This window comes from Muntiacus reevesi, chromosome 1 (assembly GCF_963930625.1).
Source record: "Muntiacus reevesi chromosome 1, mMunRee1.1, whole genome shotgun sequence".
Taxonomy (NCBI): Eukaryota; Metazoa; Chordata; class Mammalia; order Artiodactyla; family Cervidae; genus Muntiacus; species Muntiacus reevesi.
The window spans coordinates 159,861,863-159,874,775 of NC_089249.1; the positions used below are offsets into that span (position 1 = coordinate 159,861,863).

General features: G+C 39.3%; 1 protein-coding gene across 1 annotated transcript in view; it reads left to right on the forward strand.

Annotated features, from left to right (window-relative positions):
• Nucleotides 1–12,913, forward strand: part of EIF2B3 (eukaryotic translation initiation factor 2B subunit gamma) — a 108,915-nt gene that overhangs the window by 47,249 nt on the left and 48,753 nt on the right. Inside the window, exon 5 of the mRNA XM_065914239.1 lies at nt 3,710–3,821. Within this exon, the coding sequence (XP_065770311.1) occupies nt 3,710–3,821 (112 nt within the window). The remainder of the gene's footprint in view (nt 1–3,709; nt 3,822–12,913) is intronic.

The window sequence follows — 12,913 nt, forward strand, 5'->3', positions numbered from 1 at the left end:
TGCATATAGGGCCATCATTACCATCTTTCTAAATTCCATATATATATGTGTTAATATACTGTATTGGTGTTTTTCTTTCTACTTACTTCACTCTGTATAATAGGCTCCAGTTTCATCTACCTCATTAGAACTGACTCAAATATGTCCTTTTTAATAGCTGAGTAATATTCCATTGTGTATATGTACCACAGCTTTCTTATCCATTCATCTGCCAGTGGACATCTAGGTTGCATGTAGGATGTCCTAGCTATCATAAACAGTGCTGTGATGAATATGGGGTACACATGTCTCTTTCAGCTCTGGTTTTGTCGGTGTGTATTCCCAGCAGTGGGATTGCTGGGTCTTATGGCAGTTCTATTTCCAGTTTTTTAAGGAACCTCCATACTGTTCTCCACAGTGGTTGTACTAGTTTGCTTTCCCACCAACAGTGTAAGAGGGTTTCCTTTTCTCCACACCCTTTCCAGCATTTACTATTTGTAGACTTTTGATAGCAACATACTGGCATTATTTATCCTACCTTCTTTGGAGTTCACTTATCTTGGTAACAAAAAAAAAGTGTAATTTTTTATGACAGTTTCTCCCTGTTCAGATTAAAACACTGCATGTGAGCTAACCAAAAAACATTTGAAAGAATGAATGCTTTCAAGAACCTAAACTGAACACATTATACACTTGAGTGAAATATTTGGTTTTAGGTATAGGCAGCTGCAGCCAACAGGGAAGCATATTAGGTTATATAGTGGCCATTGTCTGTCAATAGGAGGTAGACAAGTTCATCTTTAGAGTTGCCGTTTTTCCTAGAACTCAACTTTTAGTTTTTCTCTTTCAGAGAGGTATTAAATCATTGCTTTATTTGATTGTTGTGCAGATCAAATGAGAGTGTGTCTTTGTTTAATTTCTAAAACTTAAACATTTTATTTGATGCTTTAGTTAAAAGCACTAAATACAGCTCTACAGATATTATTAATTCATTTAGTTCTCCTAACAATCCTGTGAGGTAGGTGTTGGGACTATTATTTCCCTCTTACAGATGAAATTGAGGAATAGAAGTTTGGTATTTTGCTCAAAGATATACAGCTAGTATGTGGAATTCATACCCAAGTAGTCTAACTTCAGAGGCTCTCTTCTTTTTTTTTTTTTTTTAATTTTTAATTTTTAATTTTTTCAGTGGGTTTTGTCATACATTGACATGAATCAGCCATAGAGTTACACGTATTTCCCATCCCGATCCCCCCTCCCACCTCCCTCTCCACCCGATTCCTCTGGTTTTTCCCAGTGCACCAGGCCCGAGCACTTGCCTCATGCATCCCACCTGGGCTGGTGATCTGTTTCACCATAGATAATATACATGCTGTTCTTTCGAAACATCCCACCCTCACCTTCTCCCACAGAGTTCAAAAGTCTGTTCTGTACTTCTGTGTCTCTTTTTCTGTTTTGCATATAGGGTTATTGTTACCATCTTTTTAAATTCCATATATATGTGTTAGTATACTGTAATGTTCTTTATCTTTCTGGCTTACTTCACTCTGTATAATGGGCTCCAGTTTCATCCATCTCATTAGAACTGATTCAAATGAATTCTTTTTAACGGCTGAGTAATATTCCATGGTGTATATGTACCACAGCTTCCTTATTCATTCGTCTGCTGATGGGCATCTAGGTTGCTTCCATGTCCTGGCTATTATAAACAGTGCTGTGATGAACATTGGGGTGCACGTGTCTCTTTCAGATCTGGTTTTCTCGGTGTGTATGCCCAGAAGTGGTATTGCTGGGTCATATGGCAGTTCTATTTCCAGTTTTTTAAGAAATCTCCACACTGTTTTCCATAGTGGCTGTACTAGTTTGCATTCCCACCAACAGTGTAAAAGGGTTCCCTTTTCTCCACACCCTCTCCAGCATTTATTGCTTGTAGACTGTTGGATAGCCGTCATCCTGACTGGCGTGTAATGGTACCTCATTGTGGTTTTGATTTGCATTTCTCTGATAATAAGTGATGTTGAGCATCTTTTCATGTGTTTGTTAGCCATCTGTATGTCTTCTTTGGAGAAATGTCTGTTTAGTTCTTTGGCCCACTTTTTGATTGGGTCATTTATTTTTCTGGAATTGAGCTTCAGAAGTTGCTTGTGTATTTTTGAGATTAATCCTTTGTCTGTTTTCTCATTTGCTATTATTTTCTCCCAATCTGAGGGCTGTCTTTTCACCTTACTTACAGTTTCCTTTGTTGTGCAAAAGCTTTTAAGTTTCATTAGGTCCCATTTGTTTATTTTTGCTCTTATTTCCAATATTCTGGGAGGTAGGTCATAGAAGATCTTGCTGTGATTTATGTCGGAGAGTGTTTTGCCTATGTTCTCCTCTAGGAGTTTTATAGTTTCTGGTCTTACATTTAGATCTCTAATCCATTTTGAGTTTATTTTTGTGTATGGTGTTAGAAAGTGTTCTAGTTTCATTCTTTTACAAGTGGTTGACCAGTTTTCCCAGCACCACTTGTTAAAGAGGTTGTCTTTTTTCCATTGTATATCCTTGAGAGGCTCTCTTCTTAATCATTACACTATGCTGTCTCTATGTGGAAATGCTTTTGTAAGCTATAAACAGATACTGTAGGGATGTTGCTGGCAGATTTTATTAAGTGTTCAACATTGTACTAGATGTTGTGGAAGATCTAAAGGAATCATAAATCTGCCTTTTTAGAATTTGTAATCTTGTTGGGGGAAAGAAATATGACACAGAAGACAGCAATAATATGGCAGCCTATAAGATCACTGTCTGCCAGAGAACTCTTCTCATCTAGTAAATATGTGCCTTATTTTCTTTCATTGCTCCCATCCACAGCATAGAATCTAGTGCGTAATACACATATAGTTACTGTTGGCTAAATGTGGATGTCCTTAAACACTATTCCCATTTACACAGTGAGCAGACCTAGGTTATTATTTGCAGAGAAGCAGTTGTACTTTCCTTCTGTTCCATGCAGTGAACTTGAGATTCATCCACTTAATTTGGCTAAGCAATATCTTGATTGCCCCCTTTTTCTTTAACTTTTCATTTTTGATATTTACTTATTATTTTTAACAAATAAAAATTTATATATAAGATAAGCAGCATAATGTTTTGATATATGTAAACATTATAAAATGATTGCCACAAACTAATTAAAATATCCATCATCTTGTTAACTTTTCATTTTTTTATATAATTTCACATTTACAGGTTATAGGGGTAGTACAGAGATTGCATATATCCTTTACCCAGATTCCCCAAATGTTGCCATTTGCTCTAGTATTCTCCCTCTTTCCCTCTTATGTATTCAATATATTTGATGTATATACAGTATATTATATAATCATTATTTTTCTGAATTATTTATGAGAATAAATTGCAGATATGATTCCCTTTGCCTTTAACACATCAATGTGTGTCTTTCCCCGATACTCCTCACCCAAAAAGGACAAATCTCCTAATATAGGAAATTACATTGGCACAATACTTTAGTCTGCAGACTTTATTCAAGTTCACCAACTAACCTCATTATATCCGTTAAAGCAATACAAAAAAATTCTGACTGCCCGTGTTTTAAACACTGTGATGAGTACGTGTTAAATAATCTGTATTTGGTTCCAAAAGCATTGTGAGCAGGTGCCCTGTCCCCTGACTTAGTCACACAGGCATGGCCAATGGCTTTGTTTGATTTTCCTTTTTGTGTGTGATTCAGTGGAGCAACGTGACTTCGTTGGAGTGGACAGCACAGGCAAGAGGCTACTCTTCATGGCTAATGAAGCAGACTTGGATGAAGAGCTGATCATTAAGGGATCCATCCTGCAGAAGTAAGCCCTGGGGTTTTTCTTTTTGGCAGTTCGCCTTGTCTTAAAACAAAATAAAACCACCCAGTGGATGGGAAAGGCGAAATGAAAACTAGATTAATCTGTGTGAAACTGACAAAAAGTATGTGAATGTTTTCCCATGAGGTAGGATAGAGGCTTTTCTTCACCACACAAGCTTAGCTTTTCCCTATGTCTTTTCTTGCCAAGGTAGAATCAAATCCTGCTTCAGAGCAGGGCAAGTGGCTGTGGAGCGAACAGGAAACAGAACTATCTTTCCAACAGTGTTATAGAACTTCCTGTTTTTTTTTCAACTGTGATAAACACACAGCATAAAATTCATCACTTTAACCATATTTAAGGGTACAGTTTAGTAGCATTAAGTGTATTGACATTGTTGTGAAGCAGATTTCTGAAACTTTTTCATCTTGCAAACCTGAAACTCACAACTCTTCTTTATCTCCTCTCCCCAGCCCCCGGTAACCACCATTTGACTTTCTGTTTTTCTGTATTCGACTACTTTAAGTACCATTTATAAGTGGAATCATATACTATTTGTATTTGTCACTGCTTCTTTCACTTCATTAGTATAATGTCGTCTAGGTTTATTCACATTGTAGCATGTGTCAGAATTTTTTTTCCTTTTCAAGACTTCATAAATTCCATTGTATATATACACCACATTTTCTCTGTCTGTTAATCAGTGGACATTTGGGTTGCTTACACCTCTTGGCTTTTGTGAATAATGCTGCAGTGAACATGGATGTATAAATATCCCTTTGAGATCCTGCTTTGAATTCTTCTGGATATATACCAGAGGTGAGATTGCTGGATTGATAGTTCCTATTTTTTATTTATTGAGGCGTATCCATACTGTTTTCCATTTTACAATCCCACCAGCCATGCACAAGGGTTCTAATTGTTCTCTATTCTCATTAACATGCGTTATTTTCTGTTTTGTTTTGTTTTGTTTTTGATAGTAGTCATCCGGATGGCTCCAAAGAGGGAGCCACGTAGTCCCATTTTCTTTAATCAGCATTTTATTGACTACTTCCTCAGCTTGGACTTCAGAAGTCACTATTCTCAGTGGGTATCACTACCTGAAGCCACTACATAGGAATGCTTAATAAATGTTTGGAGCCTGGATGAAATGAATGTGAGAGGGAAAATTGGGAAAGAAAAATGTCTTACTGGTTGGTATGTTTTTTCCACTGGTTGGTGCTTTTTTTCCTGTTTTGTTTGTTTTGCTCTCCAGCACAGTAGAGGTAGAAGACATATTTTAGAGTATGTATTCTAATGAAAATGAAGTTAAGCTCTTGTTTCAATTGGCCCAGTTACTCCTATGGATAAGAGTTCTATATTGGAGCTTTGGTTGTCTCATCTGTAAAAATGAGTTTAATAATAATAGGGCTGCTATGGGAAATTTGTTGTTGTTCAGTCGTTCAGTCATGTCCAACTCTTTGCGACCCCATGAACTGCAACACACCAGGTTTCCCTGTCCTTCACCATCTCTCGGAGTTTGCTCAAACTCACGTCCATTGAATCAGTGGTGCCATCCAACCATCTCGTCCTCTGTTGTCCCTTTCTCCTGCCTTCAGTCTTTCCCAGCATCAGGGTCTTTTCCAACGAGTCAGCTCTTTGCATTAGATGGCCAAAGTATTGGAGCTTCAGCTTCAGCATCAGTCCTTCCAATAAATGTATGTAAAACAGTTAGCATAATGCCTGTTCCATAGTAGGTGACCAAAACATAGTAGACATCACCTATAAATAAACAGCTCTTGAGAAAAACACTTGTGGATTAAAGTGGCTACTTCAGATTATATTTCAGTGTGAGAAATAATTTAAAAAGTGGCAGAGGGGCTTCCCTGGTGGCTCAGTAGCAAAGAATCTGCCTACCAGTGCAGAGAACATGGGCTCCATCCCCGATCCAGGAAGATCCCACATGCTGCCGAGCAACTAAGTCACGCACCCCACAACTGAGCCTGTGCTCTAGAGCCTGAGAGCTGCAACTGCTGAGCCCACTAGCCACAACTACTGAAGCCTGTGCACTCTGGAGCCCATGCTCTGCAACAAGAGAAGTGACCATAACGAGAAACTCATGCACTGCAACTAGAGAAAAGCCTGTGCAGCAAGGAAGACCCAGCACAGCTAAAAATAAATAAAACTATTTTTAAAGAAAAGCATGAATAAGACCAAGAGAATCAATGTATCCAACTATGCAAAGGTATAGCAAAAATTAAAGCAAGAAGAATATACTGCAAAAACCTGTCCTGAGAAAAACAACTCAGTGAATACAAAGAATTTCCTTACAAATATATAATTCTGCAACTGCAGAACAACTCAATGGACTGTGAATTTAATAAATAAGAGTTCAATGATGAGATGGTATTATGAAAACAAAATGAGATAAAAGAAAATGTTACAGAAACAAGAAAATAAATTGAGGACCAAATAACTACAGAATTAATTAATTTTAAAATTGCAAAGAACAGAACTGACATAACTGAAATCAAATTTTATATATAGAGGAAAAATTTAAGATATCCAGTACTTTAGATGAAAATGAAAATAATTGAAATTAGAATTTAATGGAAATAAGCGAGAAAGATAATTCAATATAATTAATGTCTCATGTGGTCAAAAGATGCATTCAGGGATACAAAGCATTCTTGGTAAAGTAATTTAAGGATTTTGGGAGGGGCACACCATGCAGGATCTTAGTTCCCTGACTGGGAATTGAATCCCTGCCCCCTGCATTGGAAACACAGAGTCTTAACCACTTAGACCAGCAGGGAAATCCAGCACTTGGTTTTAAATCTTCTTTTACTCCCCCACTGAATCATTTAGGATTCTATTATCCAGAATTTTGAAGGATCCCAAAAAGAACATCAGTTCAGTTTAGTTCAGTTGCTCAGTCTTGTCTGACTGTTTGCGACCCCATGGACTACAGCACGCCAGGCCTCCCTGTCCATCACCAGCTCCCAGAGTTTACTCAAGCTCATGTCCATTGAGTCAGCGATGCCATCCGATCATCTCATCCTCTGTTGTCCCCTTCTCCTCCCGCCTTCAAACTTTCCCAGCATCAGGGTCTTTTCAAATGAGTCAGTTCTTCGCATCAGGTGGCCAAAGTATTATTGGAGTTTCAGCTTCAACATCAGTCCTTCCAGTGAATATTCAGGACTGATTTCCTTTAGGATGGACTGGATCAATCTCCTTGCAGTCCAAGGGACTCTCAAGAGTCTTCTCCAACACCACAGTTCAAAAGCATCAATACTTTGGTGCTCAGCTTTCTTATAGTCCAGCTCTCACATCCATACATGACTACTGGAAAAACCATAGCCTTGACTAGATGGACCTTTGTTGGCAAAGTAATGTCTCTGCTTTTTAATATGCTGTCTAGGTTGGTCATAACTTTACTTCCGAGGAGTAAGTGTCTTTTAATTTCATGACTGCAGTCACCATTTGCAGTGATTTTGGAGCCCAAGAAAATAAAGTCTGCCACTGTTTCCCCATCTATTTGCCATGAAATGATGGGACCAGATGCTGTGATCTTAGTTTTCTGAATATTGAGCTTTAAGCCAACTTTTTCACTCTCCTCTTTCACTTTCATCAAGAGGCTCTTTAGTTTTTCACTTTCTGCCGTAAGGGTGGTGTCATCTGCATATCTGAGCATAAAGCATACTTATCTCCTCAGACACCTTCTGTACATGTTAGAGAGCCATGACGAACACTGTAGTAGAGAAAAGTAGACACCCATTTCAATCCAACACTTACTTGTTGGATTGAATTAGAAAAAACTACATACATATATCAGGCTGTTGGGCTTTTAAAAAATCATAGTTCTCACAAAAACTGAGAAAATTTGTTTGTAACCAAATCTGGGTAGATGGTTGATTTGGAAGGTAGTCAGTGGACTCATTTAATCTTTCACATTATGAATCCGTCCATGGGCTCATTTAATGTCACGTTGCCTTTTAATGTTGTTGCTGGAGTTTGGGGCTGCCAGCAATCTCTTAAGTTCTCAAGAGAGGTATTCATAAATTCAAATCATTTTTGTCTTCCTCATTAATTCTGGAAAAGATACTGAGTTTTTGTTATTTCTGGTATCAGAAGTCTAAATGATCAACTGCCATTTCATATCAGAGGAACATTTCTTTTATTCTTGTGGTTGCAGTCTGAGTGCTATCAACATATAGCTCTTTCCTAAGTACCAAGTAAAGCCTCAGAAATGCTAGAGTTCTCTCCTTTCTTAGGAGATCATGGCCATCAGAGAGAGCCTGCTTTTCCTACAACATCAGGAAAGGATAATGGTGGTGGTGGTGGTACTGGTGATGATGACAATGAAGACGATAATGACAGCAGCTCTAGTTTTTCAAATTTTGTGCCTGACATTGAGTTAAAGGCCTTTTTTTTTTTAACAATAGCTCTATGAAGTAGATTCTATTATATGCCATTTTACAAATGAGAAAATGAACAAGGATTAGTTAGAAATAAGAAATCCCAGTAAATATTTGTTGAATGAATAAGTGGGAAATCACTTAGTGACCAGCTATGGTTCAAAGTCTATAATCTAGGGCTTGGCACTCTGTGATGAATGTTGAGGTATAGAACAAGGATTTGCAAACTTTTTCTATAAGAGGCAAATAGTAAATATCTTAGATTTTGCAGACCATCTAGTGTCTGTTGCATTTATTCAGCTCTGCTGTTATAGCATAGAAGCATCCATAGATATGTACCAGATGAGCATGGCTGTGTTCCAGTAAAACTTTATCTACGGAAATAGGAACCAGGGTCTTCCATCTGACAGGCTGTAGTTTACCAGCCCCATTATATTTTTTTTCCTCTCCCTCTCTATAAAGAGTATCTATGATGGGGCCATTTTAACATAGCTTGTTTATGACAGCAGTCAGGATATGTCTGACTGGATGTGGAATTCTTTCTGTTGAAGAAAGAAGTAAGAGGGTTCTTACAGATTATTTTTTCCTAAACAATTTATCAAAGGAAAATTTTAAGAAACAGAGGAGGATTTCTTTATATTTTAGAAGAGCCAAGAACATAAAATGCAATTAAAGGATATCTCTTAATGTATTGAAAATATGATCTTATTTATAGATATTTTAGAATCATGCTATAACAGCTAGAAGGTCATCTGGCCCATTTATTTCAGATAATGATAGTGGAAGCCAAGGGAAGAAGGATTTGTTCCATATCATTTATCTAGTTAGAGACAGAGTTAGAGACAGGCCTTTTCCATTTAGTTCATGCTTTATATTTTTCAGGAATACTATATTCATGTGGCAAATGTTTATTGAGTTTCCTCCTCTTGTTAAACCACTGTTTTGGTATTTAAGGAGGCAGGAGACTATCTCAAAGAGTTCACACTAGCCTTGGTAGAAGAGAAGATTATGCATATAAAAACCTAACAAACAGTAGCAAACAACATCAGATTCTGAACAATTATGGCCAACAGCGTTCTAAGAATTCAAGGGAGGTATCAAACTCTAGGGGCTGAGGTGATCAAGAAAGCATAATAGATTAATTTCAGCTTGAAGAATGGATTTGGGTCTGATACAGAAAAGGGCATGGGAAGCTGAATCCTATGTGGGGAGAATATTCTGAGCAAAGGTGTGGTAAGCAGGGTGGGCAAGACTTGTTTAGAAATGGTTTGGCCCAAATGGAAGCTCTCTGTTGGGGAGCACTAGGAGTTGAGACTGAGAAATTAAGTTGGCACCAAAATAGAGGGCCTTGAATATTGGGGAATTATTAAAAACATTTTGAGCAGAGAGAGAATGCTTTCAGTTCTGGACTCTGGAAAGGTAATCTGACAGCAGTGTGCAGGATAGGTTTAAGGTATAAGACCTGAAAAGAAATCCAGTGTTGCATTCCTAAATTCACAAGACTCCAAAGAGCAAAGGGATTGTGTCCTCTGGAATGCAGAAGGGAATACTTGTGGTCATCTATCATTGTGTGAAACAAGGGACCTGACTCACTTATGCATCCATCAAGCACTGTTGTTTATGCTACATTAGATTGGCAGGTTTATTCATAAAATTCTTAGAAGCCAGAGTCCTATGTTTCTGTAGTCACAGCTAAAAGCTGGAGATTGTCTCCTGCTTTCTCTTTAACCTCCTTGGGAACTAGTTTGTTGTTCTATATGGTGAATTTTTAGTAAGTATCTTAGTCTCAGAGGTCCCTGCCAAAGAGAGCAAGGTTTAAGCATGATAGGAACAAAGAAGAAGGACATAGTCAAGAGGTAAGGTGAAAATGAAGAGCAGATGGAGGTATATTTTTCCTTCATATCTTGATCTCAGGGCCTTGAGTAAATGCTGGGGCAGATTTTCAAGCACTTTTTGAATACCAGAATACAGTATTTCCTATCTTTCTTTTCAAACTGAATTTCTAAAGGTGGGAGTTAGTTCCTATGGGGAAAACACTAAAGTTGTATTGGAAAATTGTTTGTGTATATAGAGAGCCAGAAGCCTCTTGTTTTCAAGTTTTCTTACTTTTATATGTACTGGTTGTAGGAGAAAAGGACAGTGAGGATGGAATATACATTCCATCTGTTTTCTCACTGTCCAGTAGAGGATGAAGTATTTGCTTGACTGCAAATAATGTTCTCTTCTGTTGGGCCTTGGGCATATTTGGTCCTGGAAAATTAGATAGTGTAAGACACTTGAAGTAGGAGTTCTGCTCAGCCTGTGGTCAGGTACAGAGACATTCTCCCTCTGTCATCAAGTAGTACTGATAACTTTATCCCAGTGGGCCCAAATTCTTCCTGCCTCAGTGGATTTGGAGAAGGCACAGCATCCATCAAGCACCTTTCCCATCTATCAAGTTGATGTATTACTGGCTTGGAGAGGCAGTATAGGTAGTGGAAAAGAATGTTGAATGTTACTGATAGAAAGAGCGTGGTACTAGAAATTCAAGTCCAGAGAATCTGGAATTTAACCTTGAGAGAGAAAAGCTGTATGACCTTGCTTCTCTAAGCCTCAGTTTCCCCAACTGAACTTGGCTTAGTTGTGCTTTAATGGCCCGTCCCCAGCTCTTAAATTCCTGTTTTATTTCTGAAAGACATGTGTTTTTAATAATTTGTAAGTAAATGTGTTTGTGCCAAATATTTAACAAGAAAATCATGTGGCTTTTCTCCAATGTTAGTTGTTTTCTTTTGAATACTAGTCGAGGTTTTTTACTGGAAGGGTAATGAAAATATTAAAACAAGCTTCTAGATGATGTCTTTTAAAAATGGAATAGCATATTCACATGTTCATCTTGGAAAAAGACAGGTACTTAAGTCAAAACCTCAAGGATCATGACCATGTCTCTATTTCTGGGACTACAGATGATGAGAAATGGGTTCACATTCTTGATTATTTTGCTGATGGTGTGGAAAGTCTTGAAATGCGTGCTGTTTGTCTACATTAGGATCCCCACTGCTACTAACCAGCTGAAACTGCTAAAGTACTCCTCTAAACTTTCTAGTGGGTAAAAGCTATGCTGCCAATTTCTGATCTTTTCAGGGCTTCTGCAGTACAAATCAGATAGCTACTCAGCTTTCCTTATGGCTGGTTTAGGATTCAGCTTTCTTAGGTATGCTAAGTCTGTTACCACTATTCTTTACAGCTTCCAAAATTTTGTTACTTTCCTCTCCTGGTCTTTGTCCTTGGGGGTGTAGGGAAAGAGCAAATTAGCTAAGATAGCAGTGGTCAGGCGCTCACACCCCACGTTCTCTTGCTCTCACCCCATGTTTTGTAAATAATGACTTCGCATGGTTACTAACATCTGAGATCTTTTATAGCACTGCGTGCACCTATCAAGCCCTTGTGGCTGTGTCTACTGGGTCAGCTACAAGAGAATATAGCATGTCTGCTGCTGCGCCAGCCCGGAGAGAATAAACATGTCTGCTGTTCCTACATCTCCTTGAAGTTTCCTCTAGCTTCCTCGCTGGTGCCTTGCCTACCTTGGGTTCAGTGAACAGTGAGACAATTGGCATAGTTGGCAGGATACCCAGCAGGTAGAGGAGCCTGAGGCTCCAATGGATGGAGGAAGCCAGTGGCCATGGTCCTGTCAGCATGGGCCCTGGTGGAAGATTGGGAGGCAGTGGACAGATCACCGTATAGCATTGAGAAGGTGTTGGCAGGTGATAAGTTCCCCTTTGCTGGACAAGGTGGCACGGACTACCACTGGCACCATGGGGTGGATTTCCTGACTGCCCTGAAGGATGTGCAGAGATGCTTGGAAGAACTAGAGCTATGTATATTGGAATTAGAGCAAGAACTTCGTGGCCTTAAAGAACCCAGTGTCTCTGACAGTGAGACAGAATTGTATCTTTTTCAGACTACAGGTCCAGGTCCCCACTTGTTAGTGAGGCCGGTCGTGCAGCAGAAGGATGGGGCCAAGAAGATGAAGCCCCAGGAGGCCTTGGGCACTAAGGAGGCCAAAGAGAAGAGGAATGGCACCAACTCTGCAGCCAGGGTGAAGCCCAGGAAGGTGAGCAAGGAGCAACCCCATTGGAGAGAAAGAAGAAAGGAAAAAGGGAAAGTGAAACCACAGTGACAAGTTTAGAGCTGGATCAGGTCCTGCTGAACCCACCTCCGTGGAGCCCTGAGGAAACCCCTGAATCTGCAAACAGCTTCACAGGATGGCAAGTGAAGCTCAGAAAATACAGTGAGGACCTGGACTTCAAGGTGGTGGGTGATGATTGGGAAAACATCACCATGCTTGGAATCAGCTGGACATCCACCCTATCAGCCTCTATACTGGTCTGGCAGGCGGAGGAGCCTCCAAAAGTTTACAAGCATTTTATAGGCGGCATGCAAGTTGCCATTTTGAACAATATCCTGTCCACCCTTTTGGTTCCTTAATTGCCACCTCAATGGTGGCAAGCTTGGGAGAAGTAGTGGAATGGTGGCAGGCAAAGGGAATTAGAAGTGTTAACACCCTGAAGTGGGTGGCCAGCTGGTAAAGGCCCCATCTGGGTTATGCAGATGCAAACGTGGGCTGATTTGCTGGCAGAGGGAGTTGACAGAAATAAAATTGATAAACAGCCCAGTGCTTTGCTCCTAGAGCTATGGAGGCAACTGAGACCAGAACAGCAGTTT